We start from the raw sequence: 22515 nt of genomic DNA on the forward strand, positions 1-22515 counted from the left end.
CGCCTGCTAAAACCGAGCTCTTTCGGCTCAGGGTTCCGAGTCCTGCCGGAGTTAGGTCTCTACCAGCTTTTGGAAAACTGTCCACGATGCTTATCTGCATGCGGTAAGCCAATTGGTGTGCTCTGAGCGGTTGAGACGTTGATTGGCCCCAAGAGCATGAATATTCACAAGGCAGCCACAAGGTCTGAGCCGGGTTTCTTGCCTGGCACCCTCCTTGACAGCCGGCGGTTTCCTTGCTGGGTGACCTAGGGCAGGCTGTGCCCTCCTTCGAGGGGCAGTAGAGACCCATGGGGCTGTATCCTCAACCCCATATTTAAAAGTGAAGTCGCTCAGTCGTGTCCGACTCTTTGCGACCCCATGAACTGTACCCTACCAGGCTCCTCTGTCCATGGGATTGGATTGCCATTTCCCTGGTAGATAAAGGCGGGTCCTTCAGGCCCGGGCTGTTCCTAGTCTCCAAACCTTCTGAGGACTCTTATCCTCTTTCCTCTACCGTCGGTCCTTTCTCAGAATGCTGTTCTGCGCCGGCTTCCTAGCCCTGATTGGGGAGCTCTTCCCCGCGCGCACCTTTAGAACTCCACGGGCCCACAGCCAGATGGCCTTTCTTCTTCAATAGCCGTCTGCGTGGAGTATTCACCAGATGCCAGAGCCTCCCGCCCATTTAAAGGCATGCAGCCTAAACTGCTGTGATGGCAACTGCGTAAAAACATTGGAGGGTGCTGATACCACAGCAGACCGCTGTAGTGGTCATTCCTCCCGACACTAGAGGTGTTGGCTTAGGCCAGGAAGAGAGCAAGGGAACTGAGGAGGCCCCAGAGACAGGGACCATGAGATAGAGGGGCCTATCAGCTGGGCTACGGAGCTCCTGCTGTGTTGATCAACCCACAGCATTGGGCTGTGAAAAGAGTAGCCGACCTGAGTCAGGCGTCTCAAACTAAACTCGAGGTAAGTCTGCTGCTTAGGCTTTTCCCTATCTCTAAAGAAAGTGCTCAAGGAGCAGACAGTAAGCTTAACTTTTCTCTCCCAAGGTGCTCCTCTCATTGGAATCAGCTCGTGTCTAATCTGTCTCCCAAACCCGAAAAGGCAGGAAACACCACAAGGGGGACCTCAATATCAAGGCAGCTGCTGAGGCTGGCCTTGGGGATCCTTGAAGTAGCAGAAAAGTAGGTGGTATGATCCTACAGTACCCTCCAAAGTGGTATACATCCTGCTCTGGCCTCTAGCAACTCCCAGAATTCCTTCAGTAAAAAGAAGAGGGGGAGTAAGAGTTGGAAAATAAAGAAGAAACTAGACACACACGCACACCCCCTCCCTCTATGGAATCCACTAGTCAATTCGGAGAACCAGCACATCGCAACTGTTTTAATGAAGCTGGGCCAAGATGGTGCTTGGGCTGCAGTACTGTAGGCAGCTGGGGAGCAGTCTGGACTCCACAGGAAAGCAATAACGGGACCAAGCCACCTGTCCAGGCTACATAGCACGTAAAGCTGTTCCCAGAGCAAGCCCCATCTGCACCTTCTCTATTGTGCTTTGTCCTTTATTTTCCCAATCCAAGACACACACCCCAACACACACACACCCCGTCCTATGGAAGCCACCACACACACACCTTCCTATAGAAGCCACCAGACACACACAAACACCCCCTCCTACAGAAGCCACCACACACACACCTTCCTATAGAAGCCACCAGACACACACAAACACCTCCTCCTACAGAAGCCACCACACACACAGCAGAGAATAGCTGAGCCAGGAGGAGCTGAAGAAAACAGCTTTTTATTTGTTACTATAAGAACCAATTACAGAATCCGAGGTTAAAAAAACAGACAAAAGGTCTTTATTTCTGAGAACTGGCGTACAAAAGGCAGAGGGGACAAGGGGAGGGAAGGAAAGAGCGAGCATAGGCTGGGATTGATACCAGCTTAGGGGCCTCAAACTCCAATTAGGAAAGTCCGGACACCGGACAGCAAGAGAAACCCCCAATTAGGAAAAAAAAAAAAAAAGACATGGCAGTCATGGCAGTGCACGCCCCCCTCCCCCAACCAGATACCACCACCTGGTATCTGTTTATTCTTCCCCTTCCCTATCCCCTTTCACAAAGGGAGGCAAAATTTTTAAAAAATTAAAAAACCCTCCCCCCCAAACTGTCCAAGACAACTGTGGTTCCTACCCCCCAAAACAGGCTAGGTTCCCACAATGAGCCAAGTTCCTGCAGACTGCCCTCCACCACCAGGCATGGAGAGGCATTAGAAGGGGACAAGCCTCCAAGTGCTAACACCAGAGGGCGCCCGGCCCCTCCAAGGACACACTCATTTGCTCCCTCCCTCCTTCACTCCTCATTCCCTTTGATACTAGAGGGAAGGGAGGCTAGGTGCCCTGTGCACCCACCCTCTAGCTTTCAGCCCACCTCCCTTCCCCACAGGTGCTCAATCTTCCAGGACAATGGGCTCATTGGTGCTGGCAGGATGTGACGAAGGAGGAAGAGGGACTGGGGGCCGCACTGCCATCAGCGGCGGCTTCACCTTCAAGGGCAAATTGGGCCTGCGGGCAGCTCTCCGCATTTCCAGGTGGGTCAGAGCCTTCCGCAGGGCTCTGGCCGGCAAGAGAAGAGGCAGCAAAAAAACCAAAGACCATCAAGGTGAAGCTCCACATTCTACTACAATGCCACCTTCCAGCCCATCTTTTCCCAGCATCCCCCCTCCCTGCAACCCAGTCTCGGGGAGCTGCTCTTGCTCAGATCCTCCTATTTCCTTTCCCATACCCACCCATCTGGATTGTTGACCTCTCGGCCCCTCCCATGGAGGGCTCCCTACCTGGTATCTTTTGTGGCTACAAACACCACAGGATTAGGTGCATCAGCTGGGTTGAGTTTCTGACGCTTGGCTGCTGGCTGTGAGCTTGAGCGAATCCCTGAGGCCAGAGGCCTTCCATTGGCAGAGAAAGGAACTCCTGCCATCTGGAAAAAGGTGGGGCAACAGTGAGAGAGGGGACTCCCAGACACCCATCAGATATAAAAGCTATAAAAGCCCACCCAACTCCATTTGGCTCACTCACAGTCTCATAGGCCCGTTTCACCATGATGCCCCCCAGTCCCCGGTTCTGGGTCAGCTGATTTCTGTTGATCGGTGTCTTGGTACCCCGAGGTGTTTTTGGTTTCAGAGGTGCCTGGGCCACTGTCAGAAAAAAATTAAAAGAAACCATGGAGAACGTTCACACTTTCTCTATGAATACCCGAAAGTAGTGATGGGAGAGGGGTCTGACAAGTAATTAGCAGTATTTCAAAAGTCATATATGAACATGTTCTTCCATCAATCAGTATGTAATTATACTGGATAGCTTATGAGAAGAACATTTTTATCCTAGAAAAGTACAGTTAAGACTAACCCTCTCTGGACTCAGTGAGAAAGAAAAAAGCAGGGGAAGAGAAGGGTCTTTAATAAAAGCCAGACACCACCTAGCGGCTCCCCATCCTAAACCCACCCTGAGTCATCTAGCTCCCCATCCCTTACCCAGATCTTTGACAATAGTTGCCAGGGGCAGCCGCACCAGAGGGTGAATCTTCAGTGGAGTCTTGGCAGCCTTAGGAAGTCTAATGGAGCCTGGAGAACAAAGATGAAAGCTTCTGAAGGTGCGTCACTATTCAGGTCTCCTCGGGGGCCGGGAGCCAAGTCTTTTGGTTTTCGTCACACTGTGCAGCATGCAGGATCTTAGTTCCCTAACCAGGAACTAAACCTGCACCCCCTGCATTGGGAGCATGGAGTCTTAACCCCTGCGCCACCAGGGAAGTCCCAAGGAACCATATCTAATCTCCTAACAAGCCCTTGCAGCCTACTACCCCTGCTGTCATTAAACACCCAGAGAAAACCCTGGTCTACTGGCCACAGCAACCCGAACCTACCACCAGCCCAGCACTCCTGCCCTTACACTCTGCCTTGATGGCGTTGGCATTGATAGGGGCGTAGGGTCGTCGGGCAGCCCTCCTTGGCTGTAACAGGTCCCTGCACATGCGTCTGGCAAGACGGGTCAGCTTTGTGGTCTGGAGCAGGAATGTTTGCCTGTTCTTAGCCAGCAGCTTGGCCCGGTTGGCGCTGGTTGTGTAGGGGGAGAGACCTTGGGCTTCTGGTCTGGACAAATGACCCCTCGAGTGTGGCTCCTGGAAGGACAGAGGATAAAGGGAAAACAGTCAGTCACCAAGGCTCCCTTCTTCCACTGCCAGCAGAGGGTTTATTCCCACCTGATTTCTTTGTTGCTGTCCTGACCACCTGGCTCCCCAACCACTACACCAAGTCCGACCTCCACCACCCGCAGTCAAGCCATCACCTTACTGGAGCTGGGTGTTCTGGCCTTCGCCTAAAGCTCACATCAATTAGCTTACTGCTCTCCCCAACCTGCTCCTCATCCATCCTTACTGTGGTGCCCCGAGCAGCCCCCTCAAGCTGAGTTGGGGTCTTCAGTCCCCCGTACTTCTTCCAGTAGATCCAACAGGAAGCACAGAGGCGGCACTGCATGTTGGGCGGGCCCCAGGCGTACCACTGGGCAGACTGTGTGGCTGTGGGAGCATGGAGTGGAGGGAACAGTCAGGAGGTAAATGCCACTTGAGCCTCTCAGGCAAACACCCCACTCACCCCCAGCATCCCTTATCCCCCTCTGGAACTCACTGTGGCAACTCTCACAAGTCAGGCCCTTTTGGAATCCAGCCCCATTCATGCCAGGTTTTGAGCCCACAGAGATTATCTGGTTAGGGTTTGGTTTGGTGCTAATGGGAGAGAAACCAGGAACTGGTCAAGGAAAGACTTCCACTTTGTCCCCATAATAATTTGCCCCTGTCTCCTGTGCACCCCCCATCACTTAGAAAAGCACAGGTTACAGGCAGAGAGAGGAAACACACCCTACCCATCATACTTACTAGGTAGGGATGTAGACTTGTTTTAGTTTGCTGTCTGCTTCAGCAGCTTTCAATCTTTTCTGCGGGAAGGAGGAAAAGAAAAAAAGGATCAGAGCATCTCAGCTGGGGGTGGGGGGTGTCATCAACTTCAAAAGCAGAGGTGAGCAGGGGGCCTCTGGTCCAGCCTCCCCAGCCCAGACCTTACCTGTTGAATGTATCGGTCTGTGGTTTTCCACATGTAATAAAACTGAACTATGCTGGCCAGTGACTTCCAGGGTAGCTGAAGAGACAGAGAGAAGGGTGAGCTGGGATCTGGCCCCAGAGTCTGGTTCCCTCATCTGCCACCTCTTCCACCTCTCCTCCTAGCTCCAGCAACTTACAAAGTCCTGGCGAATATCATTGAAATCCTTCCCATACTTCTCCAGGGCCTCTTCAAACAGCATAGCCTCTGAGGCTGACCATTCCTCCATCTCATCCCGACACAACACTGGCCCGCCCTGGGGCACCAGGGTTGACATGGCCTTAGCCAGATCATAGCCATTCCTCTGCAACGTATCCATTGCATGAAACTACAGAAAAGGTGGGAAGCAATGCTGATGACCTAAAACTCTCAGCACCACTCCCCTGCTGCTCTTTAAGTACTCCCCCCACCTCAGAGATAACCTCCTCCCTGCAGAGTTCCGAGGCTCTGCAGGTCCCCACAAAACACAGCCCACCCAACTACCCACCAATTTTTGCTCACCAGGGTGATATCTCGGGAGGCAGCGGCTGCACTCATGTGCAGGCTTGGCTGCCGAATGGAACTGCTGCAATCTAGGGCTCTTGCAAAGGTCCCCACAGCTCTAAAGGAGAGAGTGAGAAGTCAGGGAAAGAAGAAAGTTCGAGTGGGCTGAGGAACGAAGCCAGATGAGGTGGGGGGGGATAAAAAAGGACAACACCCAGGCCAAAAATAATTAAAGTCCATCTCTTAAGAACATGACTCAGAACTACGTCCACACCGCCCACAGCCCATCTTCCCCATCCACCCACCCCTCACCGGGCCACCACGAGAAACTGATCAATCTGCCGGTCTGTGAGAGGGTTGTCTGGATCCCAGACTTTCATCTCCATCTTCTGTTGGTTCCGATTATCAGATTCTCCTGGGGAGTGGGGAAGTGGTATCATCCAGGAGAAAAATAGGTGCCTTGACACAATAACACCTCATCTTCTCCTTGGATGCTATTAGCCATCTTAACTCTCAGACTTCTCTTCCCAGTGTGCCCGTCTGCCCCTTCAGGTTCCTAAGGTCCCATTCTGCCCGGGTTGTTAACACAGAGCCACGCAGACTGTGCACCACACAAAGCCAAGGCCCACCACTCAGAGACTTTGATCTTAAGACATCCCAGTGGTCATAACCCAGTCTCTCCTGCTTCATACCCTCTGCCAGGCGATCTGGGATCTCAGCTTGGTATTTGCAACCAACTCGGATCTCTCCCTGATCAGCTAGAAGTGTCTTCTGCATAGGGTCAAACACCAGTGAGTAAAAAAAGCAGTCCTGGAGACAGAAAGAGAGAAGGTAAGCAGGGTAGCAGTCCTCATAGGCAGGGGGCACGGGGGTTATCCAGAGTTCCCAAGACAGGCAGCCTGTCAACCTGTACCTCATCCCAGTCAGACTTTCTTCCTGCCTTTCGGGGCAATACCCACTTCCCTCCCTCTTCTCCCAACACTTCTTTCTCACCTCCTTTTCCAGGTACTGGCTCAAGATATCTGTCTCATTCAAGAGGGTCACACTGCATTTCCCCCTACGGGAGAGAAGTCAGAAAACCCTGGGTGAGCTCATTTCCTCTGCGCGGCATCTCCTGCACACCAGCCCCTCCTCTCCACCTTCTAAATAAGTACATGCAAGCCAAGTGGCCCTGACTGCCCCATACCTTATGTGGGTGGCTGGCAATGATTCGAATTGCCGAGAAAGAAAAAGCTCTCGGTGCTTCAGTTGATGTCGCTGCTGTTCTGACACCCCTGGCTGCTTCGATTCCTCCTCAAACTCCCCTGGGAGATTTAGGAGGAAGAAAGCAAGTCAGAAACTAATTCAGAAAGAAGCCACCTTAAAAACTCTAAGCCAGGGAAAATATTTAATGTTTTCCTCACATTCCTCAGGGACCTGCCTTCCATATCCTTACCACACCACCCTTACCTCTTAGCCCTCCCGTTGCCATCACAGGTGCTCCCAACTGTTCATCACTAATGAGTGCTCTTAGGGAAGAGCTGCTCAGGGTACAAGAGCTTCCCAGGTGACTCAGGGGTAAAGAATCTGCCTGCCAATCAATGCAGGAGACGGGGTTGGATCCCTGGGTGGGGAAGATACCCTGGAGAAGGAAATGGCAACCTGCTCCCAGTAGTCTTGCTTGGGAAATCCCGTGGACAGAGAAGCTGGCAGGCTACGTTCATGGGGCCACAAAGAGTCAGACACACTGAACACACACATGCTGAGAGTACAAAGGCTGCCACAGAAACACACGGCAAACCCAGGTGCCAATGCTCAGATACCACTCATACAGCACACATCTGCCCACACCAGGCCCAGCGAGAATATCACACTTGTCTCTTGCTAAACTAGCCTGGGGTCCAGAAATTCAGTGAAGATAAATAAATAAATAAAAGCATCACACAAAATTGTGTTTACCAGTTCCTCTGCAAATTTCAGGAGACTCTGCTCTTAAACATCACATGCAACCCTAACTCTCTTGTTTTCTACTTGCTAATAATAGTTTGTTTTGGGGGCTCTCAAGGACAGTACCTCTCAAGCCAGTGCCAACACCTTCCCCCCCAAGGAGCTGCAACTTGCCCTGAAACCTTAGTGGAAAGGGTTAACTTGGTTGGGTGCCAACCAAACAGGGAGGGGGCAGAAGAGCCACAGGCCCAGGCTCATTGGTGCATTGTTCCCAACCTCAAGGAGAAGGGGGGGGGGGGGGCAGGGGTGTGCAGTAGGCTCCACCCCTTGCCTGTGTGCTCCGGAAACCCTGTGCTAAGGCAAGGGGGACCACACCCCCCACAGCCTTTCCGATTGGACAAGACCAAGGTCAGCCCCTGCCAGACAGGGTTGGAAACCCCAGAGAGCCAGAGAACTTGGTCGGCCCAAGTCCTCGTTAACCCCTTCACGCCCAATGCTCAAAGAAGCCCAAAATAAGGAAAATAATTTAGAAAGGAAGAACAAGAGAAAGGGGAAAGAAAGCCAAAGCAGGAAAGGAAAAAGAAACTAAAGAAAACAGAAAGCTATGTATCTAAAAAGATGAAAGCATCAAGAGAAGCAGGATAGGGTGAAAAGAAAAGGGAAAGATGTAAAATGGAGTACAGGGCTAGGTGAGAGAAGCTAGGCGAGGTGAGAATAGAGGAAAAGCGCAAGAAAATGTTCCTGGCTTCCTATTTTCTCCCATCAGTGTAGCCTTACCACCTCATGATCACACCAAAAACCTGCTTTCCTATTATGCACGCTTCTCAGTACAGTCTCTTCTCTTCACAGTCACCACCTATCATCCCAATATAACCGAAACTGTCCCCCTAGAGGTCTGCTTCTCTAAAGTGCTTCCTCATCCCCGATTTAAATACTATCATCTCTTTTACATACACCATTCACAAAGGCAAATTCACAAATATACAACTCACACACAAGCCAAATTCTGGCTTTCCTTATCATGGCCTTTCCACCTTGCTTCTAAACCAACATGTAAAAACAGGCCTCCCTCTGCAGACCAGGCACTTCCCACCCCCAAACTCACACCCCTGCCTTGGGCATGCTACAAGAGAACACCTGCAGGGACATGCCCAGGCTTCAGATCATGGGCAGTGGGAGACAGGGAAACCGGGGGTGGGGACAAAGACACTCACTGGCATTACTATCAGCCAGGCTGTTGAGGCTACTAGAAATGTCCCTTCGCCGGAAGAGGCACACGACCTTTGCCTCCACGTTTCCATTTGCAGTCTAAGGAGAGAAAAATCGGTGGTGAAAACTAATCATTTGAAAGTGGAAATGCATAAAGAGACTAACATCAGTGAACAAGTTTCTAAAGAATGTAAGAAAAACTCAAATTATGAATCAAGAGATTCACATTTAAGGACAGACTTCCAAATCCCTTTCCTCGGCCCCCCAAAAAACAGAACAGTAAAGTTCCCACTAAGCTCTTAATAGCCTTTCCTGAATGCGTGGAATAAATGAATGAATGAATATGCATGGGTACTTAGGACAGGGTTTGTGTTATCTCTGTCTCTCATTCACCTGAAGTTACAGATCTCTGAAAAAAGAAGACGGAGGTTGGGGGGTAGGGGGGAGTGGCGGGCCTCTGCTCCACTCACCTTGTTGAGCTCTTCAATCCTTCTAACCAGGTAAGGATTGCTGGAGGAGTTCTCAAAATAGACGTAATCTGTAGGAGGGGGTGGGGAAGAACCGGGAAGATCAGAGGAGTAGATGGGAGAGTCCAGCACCAGAGTGGGAGGAGCGAAAGGAGGCCTGAGTAGACCAAAAGGAGATAAGGGTCTAGGTAGAGAGGACGCTGAAATGTGCAAGTGTACAGACTAGCAGAAAATAATGGAGAGACGTTCCACCCTCCAACCCTAATCACCCAGTTCTTAAATCAGATCCTCCGCTCAAAAGTGAGCCTTAAGGAGGAGACAAGAGAAGCAGGGGGTTCCCCTGCTCAGCAGTCCCCTCAACTCAGCGATGGAGTTGCATCCCAGTCTCGGTCAAGAGAGCAATTGTTCACTTTGTACAGGGCCCCCACCTTTGCGAACCGAGGCGCACAATAACGCCTGGGAAGAGGAAACCTCCCGGCCGCTCCCCCGTTGGTGGCCAAGCAGTCGCCCCGGCCTTTCGCGCCCCCTGCCTGCCCTGTCAGCCCCTTTGGAACCACTTTCGCAATCCCGCTTTACGACCCCGGCGGCCCAGACGCTGCCCTGAGAGTGACGTCGGGCCGCCCGCAGCCTCCACGGGAGTCTTGGAGCCCGGCCGCGTCGCGATCCCCGCGCTCTCGCTCCCCATGCTCCCGGTTCCGGTTCCGGTCCGCGCTCTGGACCACGCCGCCCTAGACGCGGTTCCCCGCGCCGCTGGGAGCCGAGCCTTTCTGACCCCAGCGCCCAACCTCTCCCGCCCCAAGCCCCGAAGCCCCTAACGCCCGGTACTCACCTCCCACTCGGTACATGTTGGCCGCCATGGCCGTTCCCGCCGCCGCCTCCGGCCGCACAAAGGGGTCCGGAAGGCTCCCGAGGGCAGGACTCGAAGCGAAGCCCTGAACGCGGGGCCGGCGCTTCGCAGAAGTCTCAGTCGGGCCCGCGCAGCCGGCGCCTCCGCAGCCTCAGCCGTCGCGGCTCATCCCGGCCCGCGCTGTCGCCGCCGCCTCTATAGGCTCACGCCCGGGACGCCGAGACCGGCGCCGGTCCGCTCGGCTTCTTCCGGAACGAGCTCGGATCTCGCCGGACCGGAGGCGGGCTGCAGCTACCCCCGCCCTCGCCGAGTCCCACCAGACGTTGGACTCTGAGGGCCGCCGCGAAGACTTGCCGGCCCGCCTCGGGGTTCGCCTCCTTCCGGAACACCTTCGGCGGATCCGGAGAACAAGGCCCAGCACTCGGCTCCGGTCGGAGAGCAAGACCGCAAAGCTCGGCTACTTCCGGAAGAAGTTCGGCTCCCTCCGGGCAACCGCGGCCCAGCACTCGGCTATTTCCGTGGCGGCTCGGCCCCGCCTCCGAGGGCGGGGAGAGGAGTTGGGCTTAACTCTCTGCTAGCTGGAGTCTTGCAGCTCCGCCTGCGGCCGCGGAAAAACTCGTAGCGCCTTAGAACCTCGCAGTTATTTGCAAGAGGCTTCGCCTGTTATTTGCATAAAAAGTCCACCCTCCCTCACCTTTTCCGCATTCCCCTTTGCCTTCCTCCCCACCCCCATAAAGCCCCGAGGCGCCCAGCCGCGCCCCACAAAAGGACCGGGAGGCGACTTTGCTTTTGGTTTATTGCCCCTCAGCAGGCAGCGGGAGTCAAGGCCCAGGCTGGGGCTGCCCGGCTCAGCCAGCGGGTCTATACAGTGTGTGCAGGGGTGCCGTTCGCCCCCTCCAGGGAAATGCACTTTTGGGAATGTCTCGAAGTCGAGGACAGGGTCGCCCCGGTCCTGGGGGATTTGGGTGGGTGGGGCAGGGCCACACTGCAGGGCCGGTGGGTCAGACGTCAAGAGAGGAGGCAGGGGACAGGGAGGGGGTTCGAGAGGGCGTGGTGGGCACCGGCCCCGTGCCCCCAGCGCCCAACACTCGCCACTGGAAGATGCTGGCGTCCTTGCCGCCCAGCGAGATGAGGTGCGAGTCGTCGTGCGTGAACCGGACGCTGGTCACGTGGCTGCCGTGACCACCGTACACGAGGCTCGGCGCCTGGGCCGGAAAGAAGATGGAGCTGCAGCGGCCGCGGGACCCCGGCCGCCCGCCCTGCCCCGGAGGCCCGGGGGGGGGGGGGGCCTCACCTTGGCGTGCGCGCACGGGTACTGGAAGAGGTGCACTTTGCAGAAGTCGTCGGCAACGGCCACGACGCGCTCGTTGTGGGAGCGGCACAGGGAGTTGATGTCAGTTCCATCCGAGCCATCTGGCCACACGCCTATCACAGCAGCCGGCCTCAGCCCGACCTCCCCGCCCCCACCCGCGGTCCAGAGCTGCACCATTTTCCCCCTAGCTCAGGCAGCCCGGCCACCCACCCACCACGTTCCAGGCAATCCTTCCCAGTCCCGAGGGCCGGTGGGGCGGGGGTGGGGGAGGCCTCTTGGGCTGGATCTGCCAGTTTCTTGACGTCCACCCCCTACACATGTCCAGCATTCCGAGCCCCAGGCGGGCTGCACCTTGTCCCCCCACACTCACGCAAGTTTCCACGGCCCTGTGCCCCTTCTCACCGTAGACATGGAAGCCCAGCACGCAGGTGTAGGTGGCCCACTCCCGGTCTCGGCTCTCATAGCGATTCCTCAGCAGCTTACAGCCTCCAGCCACGTCCCCTGGGGAGAGGGAGCCCACCCAGCTCAGTTCTCACCCAGTCCTCCGTGGGGAGGATAACATGGGAGGCCAAATTGGAAAGACTGGCTTGAGGCCATGGCATGTGATCTGGTCAGAGTGGTAGCCCTCAGCCCAGGGCAAAACCCAGCCCCTTGTGCTTCCTGAGTTCCCATCTGAAGTTCTCCTCTCTAGATTTAAGTCAACCCCTCCACACCTGTCCTGAGAAACTTTTCCAGAACAATCTTTTTCCTAGTACATTTTTCAACTCTCTTAAGGCCTGGTGGGAATAAAACATGGTGTTAAACTGTGTGTGTGGTTTTTCTGTCCTATTGTGTATAAACACATTTTCAGCCCCTCTACTGGGAGCTCCCTCACATTTCCTTCATCCCCTCCCAACCAAGAGCCCACACACATAAATAAAACCCAGCCAATTCCCCTCTCCTCATGCCCTCCCCTACTGTCACTCACAGTAAAGGATCTCATAGTCCCCAGAATTGGACATGATGAAGTTCCCATCCTTGGACCAGTCAAGGTGAGTGATGAAGCTGGAGTGACCCTGGGAGCAAGGGTCAAGAGACTAAAAATGCAGCCACCATTTCCCACCCCCACCCCCAGAAGGGTATTAGTTTACCTGCTATGGCAATGCCCCACCCTCCACCCCAGCTTCCTCACCACACAGCGGCCAAAACGGCTGGACTTGGCACCATCACTGGAAACGCTATAGATGTAGATCATGTTGTCATGGGAACCGATGGCCAGGTACAACCCATCTACAAAGACAGTCACTCAGAGAGGGAAGGACCAGGGATGAGTCTAGGTCCGGGGTGGAGGTGGCTCCCACCTGGGCTGTACCGGACCACTGATAGCTGCTCATTGCCATCGGTGATGTCAGACACAATCTCTCTGGTCTCTGTATCCAAAACCAGCCACCTGGAAGGGAAGGAAGTGGAAAACAGGTGTGAGGATACCTGTCCCGAGCAGGGTGCGGGTTGGCAAGTCAGAGAGCCTCAGAGACACCAAAAGAAACGCTATGATACAGACAGGGAGGTTGTCATTGCATTTATATGCTGGTAAGTGGAAAGGGGCTAAGGGCAGGTAAAAGCTGAGGGGCCCCTGATACCTTCCGAAAAGGAGTCCAAGGGCCCAAAGACAGGGCTCTGTGGATTCTGTAAGCTTGTCACTTCCCTGTGTAGTTTCCCCTATGCCCCGCCCATCCCCCCTGCTCCTCTATCTGGAGCTGCCACCTCCTCCACTCCCAGAGGAGGGGGAGTGGATGGGGGAGGGTGTGATGACAGCTGCCACAGGAGAGCAAGGGAGACCCAGGCTGCAGGGAAAAGCACTGAGGAGTGGGAGGGTGCAGTTGGGGCTCCTGAACAGGCAGCGATCACAGTCCTCCACTGCCCCCCATTACCAGAAACCCTTCCCATACCTCCTACTTTCCCCTCCCAGGAGTTCTGGCTCCCTCTCACCTCCCTGTGTTCAGTCCTACGGCCACAACTGCCCCACTGGGATGGAAGTCAGCACAGAGACCAGTCTCCTGGGAGAGGGGAGAAGGTGAATTCAAGAAGATGCCTTTCCAGTGAGGGAACTAAGATGGATACCTTGTCATCTTGATAACAATGGCAAAGCCTCCCCTCCTTCCAAGGAGGAGAGGCACAGGAGACCTGGGATGGGAGGCAGGCTGCCTCTAGAGCCTGAACAGAGGTGCTACTCAAAACACTTAGCCACCAGAACTGATACCCCTAGCTGTGCGGGAGATTAACCATTAGTTGCCCACTCACGAGGTCTAGGGGTTGGGGGGCGGACGGTACTCAGGGACACTGGCACCATCAGTACAGAAGAATAAATATTTTAGCAGCCAGTACAGTCATACCAGTGCAAGGTGGCTGCCTTTGGGAGCAAAAGGGAAGCGGATGTTGGGGAAGGAGTGGTGGCCACAGAAGTCACGGTGGGTGTGACAGCGAGGATCCGGGGACACAGAGCTCTCTACCTTGAGGTCGATGCTCCAGGCCAGCGCATGGCCCTCCCCGTCCCAGAGGCAGAGCTGCCGGTCATGGCCACAGGTGAGGAAACGGTTCTGGAAGGGATGTGTGCAGAGCCCCCAGAGCTCATCCGTGTGACCCTGGAGCGGAGCACGGCTGTCATCTCTGCCCCTCCCCCACAGCTCTTCCCTCCCTGCTCCCCAAACCCTTGGCCCCCCCCAAACCTGGATTACAGGGGAGAAGCCCTGGGCCAGATCTCCCCGCAGCAACGCATTCTTCGTGGTGCCCACCAGCAGCTCAGAGCCAGGCCCCTCTGCAATGGCCCGCACGGCCCCAAAGTGTTCAGGAATCTGCAGGGGGTACAGAACGTCAGGGGCCCCCTGTCCATTCCTTGTCCCCCTCCTTCCCTTGACCCCAGGCCAGCCGTCACCTCCGCCTCCTGAAGGGCCACCAACCCGGGCCCCCACTGGACCAGCCGGCGGTCCCGCCCACCACCACTCAGCACAGTCCCGTCCCGCCGGAGACACAGGGCGAAGATGGAACCTTCATGAGCGTGGGCCTGGGCCACAATCCCATAGGTCTCTGTTGGCAAAGTCCAGGTGGTCATGCTTGTAGGGTGCAGGGAAGGAGGGAACAAGAGCAGCCTAGGCGGTCACAATACAGTAATAACTCCCAGTTGCTGAGTGCCCGCTGAATGCTGTCTCTGATCCTTGGCTCTTCTCCCCAATTTACAGACTGAACAACCAAGGTTCAAAGAAGTGAGGTAACTTCCTAAAGGCCAGAACTAGAGGTGAGCCCAGAACCTGGCAGACTCCAAAGCCCCAGCCTCCTCCCTTTGCCATGCTGCCCACCACCCTTCTATTCTGGCTGCCTAGAGAGCCCCACCCTCTGACAGAACCCATCAACTCCTCAGGTAAAAGAATGGGAAATCCTCTCCTCTGTCTTCACAGACCCTCTGGGGAACTAGCCTTCCAGGATGCCACCCCCATCATATCGTACCTTTGGCCCCACCCCTTCCTGGGGTCCTGGAATCTGAGAGGCTCCGCCCCCAGGTGAGGATGTTCCCCTCTGAGTCCCCAGTGAGAATGTCTCCATCGGGGAGGAACACAAAGCAGGGGATAAACTTGGGCTTCTTGTATTTCTAGGGGCGAGGCAAGCAGAGAGCAGAGGTCAAAGGGTAGGGCAAAGACTACAAGTTAAGGGGCCACTGGGAGTTGGGTAGCATTAGGGTCTATAGTACTCAGACCAATGCTTTCATCTGCACCCTGCCTTCCCCCGCATCCCACACCCACCCACGCCTCACCCCAAAGACACCCTGTTTCCTTGTGAGGGTCCCGTTCCCAGGAACCCCTGTTCCACCATTCCAGTTCCAGAAGTGGACGTGGGATTTCCCACTGGTGACGATGCTGCTGCTGTCACGAGGGTTGAAGCCAACGGCGAGGACCGAGTCATTTGTACTCTGAAGAGAAGATACTAGATTCAGCCACCCCAAGCCCTGTATACCTTCATTCTACCAGACTGTCTTCAGTTGGCACCCTGACAACTGGTCTACTGAGGGCCAGAACCCTCAGGACAACCCTTCCTCCAAGGCCCTGGTCCCCTAAGAGCGCCACTCTCTGTCACTCGCTAATGCCTTACACGTTGTCCCTCATGAGGTCAGAATGTCTGTGGTCCCCACTTTACAGCCTCAGAGAGGCTAGGACGCTTGCTCCAGGGGACTTAGCCAGAAGGGAGATTTCGTGTTTGGGAAGTTTGGAGCTCTCTGCACCCAACCCTGCCCGGCGCCCCGCCAGGCCCCCTGAACACCTCACCTTGATCTCAGCCAGCTTCGTGCCCCGGCTGCAGTCCCACACCGACAGCATGTGCTCGTTGGAATCATCCACCACACAGAGGAAAGCGCCCTGATCCTGAGGCCAGAGGACACACCAGAGGGGCTGAGTGAGGCCTGGCAGTCAGGGGGTTCAGGGTCTAAATGAGGCGAGGGGCGCTATGACAGGCTGAGAGAGCAGAAGGGGCCACGTGTCTCTTAGGAGAACCAGTTGGGCAGGGCTTGGGAAGGCCAGGACCTCTGAGGCTTCCTGGTGAAGTACAAGAAGGGGGTTCCCAGACAAGGAAATGAGGGCCTCGAGGCACCAGGGCCAGCTCACCACAACTGAAAAGGCCAGGGCCCCCACACCCCGCTCGAAGGCCCCCAGTCCGATCTCCTGCAGCTTCAGCAGCGTCTCAGAGTCCCAGACGTGAACCACAGGCTGCAGGGGCTGGTGGAGGAGAAGGAGTCAGGGGTGTGAAGGAGGGCCGGGCCGGGATCTCACCCTGGTGTTTGACTGTGGCCTTACCTTTCCATCTTTATCCACGCCGGCTGTCTGTCCTGAGGCTACACGCACACCATCAGGGTGAACAGCCAGGCTAAGTGGGGGAGGAGACACTCTAGGGAAGGGGGTCGGTCTCTCAAGACCACCCAGGACACCGTCCCTGGGCCTGCAGAGCAGCAAGTCCACTCTCCTCTCCTGCTTCTCCACATCCACCCAAGACCCTCTTTCTGCCAAGCCCACTCTCCCCACGCCTTGAGCTGCCCACTCCCCAGCCCTCGGACCCTCACCATCGAACACAGTCCGTGTGCCCCCGGTAATGTCTCTGGCCACCACCTCCAGGGCCCCCGGGGCCTCCCCCAGGCCGGTACAGCACCACCACACAGGCGATAAAGTAGACCACCTCCCCAGAGCGCAGCACAAACAGATTAGAGCGGGAGTCACGACCCCGGTACCCATACCTGGAGTGGGGATCATGGTCAAGGAAAGGGTTGGATCAAGGGCACAGTGAGGAAAAGAGGAGAAAGACAGAGCTCCAGCCAGCAGCGCCACTGGCAGAGGATAAATGGGGAGGTCCCCCTCTCCTTGCAGACCCAGGAGGAAATCGTAAAAAAGCAGGGGGTGGGGAGGGTTCATGATGGGAAGGGTGGTTGCCAGGGGGTTGAAGGGAGCAGGATACACCCAGTCAAGGCTGAGGGTCTCCGGGGGTGGGCCGCTGGGCAGCTCCTCCAGGCTGCGGATGCCAGACGGGATGTACATGGTAATGGGGCGGCCTCGGAGGAACATCTTCACTGAGATGCCTTCTACAGTGAAAACGAGCAGGTGTCAACCACCGTCCTGCAGCTTCCCTTCTAGGAAAGTCAGGGCAGAGCTCCAACCACCATACCTCACAGCTCCCCCTCAACAGTTCCTGGGGCTGTAGCCCCAACCCCATCATCCAAGTTCTTCCAGATCCCTCTGGACATACCTAAATTGTAATTGCTCCTCCGAGAACCAGGACCGCCGGGGCTGGAGAGGGGGTCTTTTCCCCCACGGCTGTTGGGCAGAGAGAAAAGCACAGGGACTGCAGTCAGGTCCCAAGACAGAACTGAGGAGGGGCAGGACACAAGAAAGGAGATCACCCTAGAGATCACAGTCACCTCTGCACACTCTAAGTTTGTATCGTGAGCAGTGAGGGCTCTGGAGTAGATGGGCTCCATGTAAGGTGTGAGAAGACCGAGACTAAAGGGGCCAAGCACCGCTGTAAGAGGTAGTGTGCGGTGACACTTTCTTCCAGACCACCAGGCCTCTGCCTATCAACCTTTTCATTTCTCCATCTGTAAAATGGGCCCATAGTGACTCTAGAAGGTCCACAGCCGTGCCTCTTGGGGATCTGAGAGGTCAGCAGGAAAGTCCTTATCTCTCAAGGGGAAAGTGAAAGGGGAATTCCAGAGATCACTGTCGTTAGAGGATAATAAGCTGACAACCTCTCTTCCGAGAATAAAAGAGAGGCCAAGGATAGGGTGAGAATAAACACTCAGGTGTCCTGGAGCCTGTACACACTCTGAGACAATCCACTGGGATTTCCCCCTTGCTCTCTAAAGCGTAGTAGGCTGTGGTTGGGGAAGAGAGCTGGAATCTGAGGAGAGTCACCCATGGAAACCATGAATACTTTTGGAAAACCCTCTTGGGAACTTGAAAGGGATGCTGTGATATGGTGGAGAGGGCAGGGGCAACTGGAGTCAGGAAGAGTTTGGTTGAAATCCTGGCTCTAGCTGTGTGATCCCAGGCAAATGACTTACCCTCTCTGAGCCTGCTTCCTCACCTGGCCAATGAACAGCATGAGACCACCTACCCCCCAAGGATGTCGTGGGGACTGAATGAGATGGAGGAGGTCGAGGGGTTGGCACAGTGCTGGGTACACAGCAGGCGCCCCAGGAGCGCTTGTTCCTTTCTTCCTGTTGGGCAATGAGGCCCCCCACCCCACCCAGGGAAGCCAGGTGAGGGATGTGGAAAGTCAAGAACCTGAGCCTGGGGTGAGGGGGTTGGGGGGGGGGGGGGGGGGGGGAGCCTCGCCCACCTCTCTGTGCTCCCTGACCGCAATAACAGGTTGGCCGAGGAAGCTGCCTTCCGGGAGAGTTTCTGGCGAGGCCGCTCTGAGGGTGATGAGGAGGAAGAATTTCTCCGTGGCCTGGGCAGAGCACAGTGAGCAGGTGAACGTCATTCCTGCCGCTGGGGCTCCCCTATCCGCCCTCCCCTCCCAGCCTCAACCACAGGAGACTTACGTGTCAGTGCGCTGCGGGGGCTGAGCCAGCCTGAGGATCCCTGGGGGGCCAGGGGAGCCCGTGCCACTGCTGCTGCTGCCCCCTCCTTCAGACTGGGTCCCGCTAGGTTCTTCACTGCCCCCCGGAGGGGCTGGGGGCCCGTTGCTCAGCCCAGGGGGGCCAGGGGATGGTTCCACCTCCATCTCTGCTTCCGTCTGGGTGCCTCGGCTCACCAAGGAGGGGCTGCACGTGGGTGGCAGTCCTGGGGGCGCTGCGGGGCTGATGGGGAGACAGTGCATCAACCTGATGGCCCTAGAGGCCCCATCGAGGAGGAGGAGGAGGAGGAGGGAGTGACCACATGCATACCTGTCCCTTGGAGGGCCCAGGGTGCCAGGGTCCTGCAGGGAGGTGGAGGGTGCCTGCAGCCGCAGCAGGCGAAGAGCTTCTGCCAAGGCTGCCTTCACCAGCTCCATCTCCTTCTCCTGCACCTGAAGCCGCCGGCTCAAGGACTGCAGGGCCTCCTGAGCCGGGCCCTCACCTGGGAAAGGGGCAAGAAGCCGTCAGCATGTCACCACCCCCCCGCCCCCGACACACACCTGGGGAAAGGCTTGAGGGGATTCTCTCTCCCCCTAACTTTGCATCTGTCCAATAGGACTGCCCACTCCAAGCCAACTCCAGGCTTGGAAGCGCTCCCAGAGGGGAGGAGACGGTGGGAAAAGGATCAAGGGCCTCCTTCTGGCAGGGCAGGCGAGGAACCTGGCAGAGGTCCCTTCCTGCTGCCTGTCCCAGCCTCCGCAAAGACAGTGAGTACCATGGAGTACCAGGGGGGAAATATGGAGTTCTGCCGAGGAACGTGGGAACCACAGACGGAGGCGCATGAGGGACGACAGGGCCCAGCCCAGAGTAACCGTAGGACTCCAGGGAAGGCAGAGAAACTGCGAGGGAGCACCAGGAGAGAAGTGGGGGACTCAGAGGACAGTCATCCTGAGGACTCAGAAGAGAAGAGGTCCGGAGTGACAGGAGAGGGTTAGCAGCGGAGAGCAGAGGTCCCAGCGCAGGTTCCAGGGTAACAGAGGAGGTCAGGAGTAAAAAGACCCACCAAAGCAGGGAAAGAAGCCCAGGATAACACAGGAGGTTCGGAAACTTTGGAGGGGCCCAGAGTAATACGGGGGGCAGGATGGCATTGTCGAAGTCCGAAATGACAGTTGGAGGACCCAAGTAACTAGGGGGAGCGGCCTGAGAACAGTGAAGGATGCTCGGAGCCCCCGGGGGCAAGGAGCACGCGGGGACGCCCGGGACAGCCGTCGGGCAATGGCAGCGCCAGACTGGCCGGCGCTCCGGGAAGGGGCACGCCGCCCGCCCCGCCCCGTACTCACCGGGCCCCCCGGCCCCGTCCATCCGGCCCCCGGCTTGCTCCGAGCGGCGGCGGCGGAGGAGGAGGCGTCTAAGCCGCGGGGGCCATGGCAAGGGAGAGGGGAAGGGGAAGCACCCCGGGGCGCGCGCGCGAGGGAGCCGAGCCACCCCCCCGGGGGCGCTGTTGTGCGCGGGCAAAGGGCCTGGAGGGGGCGCTATGGGGAGGGGGCCGCAGGCTCTGGGGCTCGCCGGGGCCTCGGACTCTCCCCGGGCCGCTCTCGGCTCCCGGGGGTGGGGTGGCGGGGCCGTCCCGGGCCCCAACGCCGCAGCACAAACAGGCCCCGGACGCGGAGCCGCCAGGAAGCGCGGGAGGGGGGGCGGGACGAGGAGGGGGGGCCGGGCCGCCTGGTAACCCCTCCCTGTCCGGGCCTGGCGGCTCGGTACGGGGGCGGGGCCAACCCTCTGACCCCTCCCCCCCACAGGTCCCCTCGGGCCACCGCCCTCCGGGCCCTTCCGGGATCCTGGCCCTCGGACTCCCCGGGGACCCGGGAAAGAGCGCGGGGCCCGAGGTCTCCGCCCCCAGCCCCTTGCTTCTGGGGGGCAGAACCGACCAGCCCCTCCCCACTTCCGCGAGGGGGCAGAGGCGGGGTCACGAAATCGGCCCTTTGCCCGGGGGCGGGGCTTTCCCTCAGGGGCAAAGCCGAAGCATCCCGAACTGGGACTGGCTGAGGACCCGGGCGGCGGGTTATTAAGGCTGTGGCGGAGGATGCCCAGGGTATTGGGGTCAGGGTGGCATTAGCCCAGCTCAAGCCGGGCCGGGCTGACGCAGCATCCTGCCACGGCCAACCCCATCCCCTGACAGCTCTGCTGTCCCTCGGGCAGAGATGGGAGATGGCGCCGGTGCTGCCCCTGGTCCTGCCCCTCCAGCCCCGCATCCGTCTGGCGCAGGGGCTCTGGCTTCTCTCCTGGCTGCTCGTGCTGGTCGGTGGCCTCACCCTCCTCTGTAGCGGGCACCTCCTGGTCCAGCTGTGGCACCTTGGTACCTTCTTGGCTCCCTCTTGCCCGTTCTCTGCCCTGCCCCAGGTTGCCTTGGCGGCCAGTGCAGTGGCTCTGGGCACAGGACTGGTGGGTTCAGGAGCTAGCCGGGCCAGTCTGGATGCAGAACAATACCCTCCCTGGCGAGGGGTCCTAGGCCCGCTGCTGGTGGCTGGCACAGCGGGGGGCGGGGGTCTCCTGGTCCTTGCCCTGGGACTAGCCCTGGCTTTACCTGGGACTCTGGACACGGGCCTGGAGGAGGGCCTGGGGTCTGCCTTGGTTCACTACAAGGACACAGAGGTGCCCGGACGCTGTCAAGCCAAACGGCTGTTGGATGAGTTGCAGCTGAGGCACCACTGCTGTGGCCGTCATGGCTACAAGGATTGGTTTGGAATCCAGTGGGTCAGCAACCGTTACCTGGATCCCAATGACCCCGACGTGGTTGAGTGAGTGATTTGCTTCTCCCCTCCTTCTCCTCTTCCTTCTCTTTCCTTGAAACCCCCCCTCACCCAGATAGGCAGTAATTCATATAGTGAATGAGGGAATGGGGCAACAGCTGTGTGACCCAGGGCATGGTACCAAACTGCTCTGGGCCCATGTGTCTGTAAACTGGAGATGATAAAACTACCATCTCACAGAGTTGTTGTAACGATTACAACAGTGAATTATGCCTGCCTGGCATAGTAAAGCAGTTGGTAAATGTTTCCCTCGTTTCTCCCTTCTCAACTTCTGTACCCTGCAGCTTCTCCCTCAGGCTTCTATCACCAGATATCCTAACACCCCTGCCCCTCCCTTTGCAGCCGGATCCAGAGCAATGTGGAAGGCCTGTATCTGATTGATGGGGTCCCTTTCTCCTGCTGTAATCCCCACTCACCCAGACCTTGCCTGCAAAGCCAGCTCTCAGACCCCCACGCCCACCCCCTCTTTGATCCCCGACAGCCCAACCTCAACCTCTGGTCCCAAGGATGCCACGAGGTGTTACTGGGGCACTTGCAGGGGCTGGCAAGCACACTGGGCAACATGCTGGCTTTTACCTTCCTGCTGCAGGTGAGTCAGCAGAGGTTCTGAGGCCTCCTCACCGCCTCCAACCCAGGGACCCCTGGAACTGCTGACCCTTACTGACCTCTTGCCTCTTGCTTCCCCCCACAGACTCTGGTACTTCTGGGCCTGCGGTACCTGCAGACAGCACTGGAGGGGCTCGGAGGAGTCATTGATGGGGAGGGAGAGGCCCAGGGCTACCTCTTTCCTGCTGGGCTGAAAGACATGCTGAAAACAGCCTGGCTACAGGGAGCAGGGCCCCATAGGCCAGCACCTGGGGAGACCCCACCAGAAGAGAAACCTCCCAAGGAGTGTCTGCCTGAGGCCTAGAACTTAAGGTGGGGATGGGGGTGGGGGGAAGGGGAGGGATGGACAAGACTGGAAAGCTCACAACTCCTTATAGGCTCCCGGTGAGGGAGGGGGGAATCTGGGATTAGAGGGTTAAGGATAGTCAGTGAGCTGGACTGGGGTAGGAGAAAAAACCAGGTGTCCTAGGGCCTAGTCCATGGCCAGAACCACCAGGGGACAGAAAAAGAACAAAACCAAGGTGGGAGAAATGACATGGGAAGGCCTGGAGGCTACTTCTGGTGGACACTCAATAAAGCTTTTGGACTGAAGCTCCTGATCTTTCTCTTCAAGGGGGTGGGGGGCCCTGAAAGAACTGATTTCCATCTGATGGAGAA

The 22515-nt window shown here is 57.0% G+C and overlaps 3 protein-coding genes and 1 long non-coding RNA gene across 6 annotated transcripts; 2 read left to right on the forward strand and 2 right to left on the reverse strand.

The window, feature by feature from the left end:
* Positions 1-19: 19 nt before the first annotated feature.
* LOC133241330 (uncharacterized) lies at positions 20-1930 on the forward strand. Its single transcript, XR_009734581.1, has 2 exons — positions 20-103; positions 1029-1930. It is a non-coding gene; the product is annotated as an uncharacterized LOC133241330 (long non-coding RNA).
* On the reverse strand, positions 1764-10736 carry MTA2 (metastasis associated 1 family member 2). Of its 2 annotated transcripts, none has more exons than XM_061406653.1 (18): positions 10044-10736; positions 9218-9285; positions 8753-8846; positions 6799-6916; positions 6606-6669; positions 6305-6422; positions 5925-6027; positions 5631-5730; positions 5269-5457; positions 5094-5168; positions 4910-4968; positions 4662-4759; positions 4413-4552; positions 3928-4156; positions 3513-3602; positions 3058-3176; positions 2817-2959; positions 1764-2595 (listed from the first exon to the last, which is right to left on the reverse strand). In XM_061406653.1, the coding sequence occupies exons 1-18, from the start codon at positions 10069-10071 to the stop codon at positions 2430-2432; spliced, it is 2001 nt and encodes a 666-aa protein (XP_061262637.1). In that variant the 5' UTR covers positions 10072-10736; the 3' UTR covers positions 1764-2429. The 2 variants fall into 2 exon arrangements, with proteins under 2 accessions (XP_061262637.1, XP_061262638.1); XM_061406654.1 differs by lacking the exon at positions 10044-10736 and adding an exon at positions 9643-9958.
* A 104-nt stretch (positions 10737-10840) lies between these two features.
* On the reverse strand, positions 10841-19863 carry EML3 (EMAP like 3). Its single transcript, XM_061406650.1, has 22 exons — positions 19783-19863; positions 18773-18944; positions 18428-18685; positions 18223-18333; positions 17131-17198; positions 16843-16966; positions 16454-16624; positions 16191-16260; positions 16002-16112; positions 15666-15761; positions 15158-15313; positions 14854-14995; positions 14285-14436; positions 14079-14204; positions 13863-13994; positions 13342-13409; positions 12714-12802; positions 12545-12642; positions 12341-12428; positions 11776-11874; positions 11356-11486; positions 10841-11266 (listed from the first exon to the last, which is right to left on the reverse strand). The coding sequence occupies exons 1-22, from the start codon at positions 19802-19804 to the stop codon at positions 11063-11065; spliced, it is 2688 nt and encodes an 895-aa protein (XP_061262634.1). The 5' UTR covers positions 19805-19863; the 3' UTR covers positions 10841-11062.
* ROM1 (retinal outer segment membrane protein 1) lies at positions 18977-22449 on the forward strand. 2 transcript variants are annotated; one of them, XM_061406659.1, is made up of 4 exons: positions 18977-19209; positions 20242-21240; positions 21595-21841; positions 21944-22449. In XM_061406659.1, the coding sequence occupies exons 2-4, from the start codon at positions 20651-20653 to the stop codon at positions 22160-22162; spliced, it is 1056 nt and encodes a 351-aa protein (XP_061262643.1). In that variant the 5' UTR covers positions 18977-19209; positions 20242-20650; the 3' UTR covers positions 22163-22449. The 2 variants fall into 2 exon arrangements, with proteins under 2 accessions (XP_061262643.1, XP_061262642.1); XM_061406658.1 differs by lacking the exon at positions 18977-19209 and having other exon boundaries at positions 20233-21240.
* Positions 22450-22515: the final 66 nt, after the last annotated feature.

Source organism: Bos javanicus, chromosome 29 (genome assembly GCF_032452875.1).
Source record: "Bos javanicus breed banteng chromosome 29, ARS-OSU_banteng_1.0, whole genome shotgun sequence".
In the NCBI taxonomy this organism is placed as follows: domain Eukaryota; kingdom Metazoa; phylum Chordata; class Mammalia; order Artiodactyla; family Bovidae; genus Bos; species Bos javanicus.

Coding starts and splice junctions, on each gene's coding strand:
- EML3 (XM_061406650.1), bottom strand. CDS start 19,804: ATGGACGGGGCCGGGGGGCCCG. Junction 15,314..15,665: donor CGAAGCTGGCTGAGATCAAG/GTGAGGTGTTCA, acceptor TCTTCTCTTCAG/AGTACAAATGACTCGGTCCT. Junction 12,803..13,341: donor GTAGGACTGAACACAGGGAG/GTGAGAGGGAGC, acceptor CTTCCCTTCCAG/GTGGCTGGTTTTGGATACAG.
- ROM1 (XM_061406659.1), top strand. CDS start 20,651: ATGGCGCCGGTGCTGCCCCTGGTCCTGCCCCTCCAGCCCCGCATCCGT. Junction 21,241..21,594: donor AATGACCCCGACGTGGTTGA/GTGAGTGATTTG, acceptor CTCCCTTTGCAG/CCGGATCCAGAGCAATGTGG. Junction 21,842..21,943: donor CTTTTACCTTCCTGCTGCAG/GTGAGTCAGCAG, acceptor TTCCCCCCACAG/ACTCTGGTACTTCTGGGCCT.
- MTA2 (XM_061406653.1), bottom strand. CDS start 10,071: ATGGCGGCCAACATGTACCGAGTGGGAG. Junction 5,458..5,630: donor CCTCCCGAGATATCACCCTG/GTGAGCAAAAAT, acceptor CCTTTTCTGTAG/TTTCATGCAATGGATACGTT. Junction 4,553..4,661: donor GACTTGTGAGAGTTGCCACA/GTGAGTTCCAGA, acceptor ATGCTCCCACAG/CCACACAGTCTGCCCAGTGG.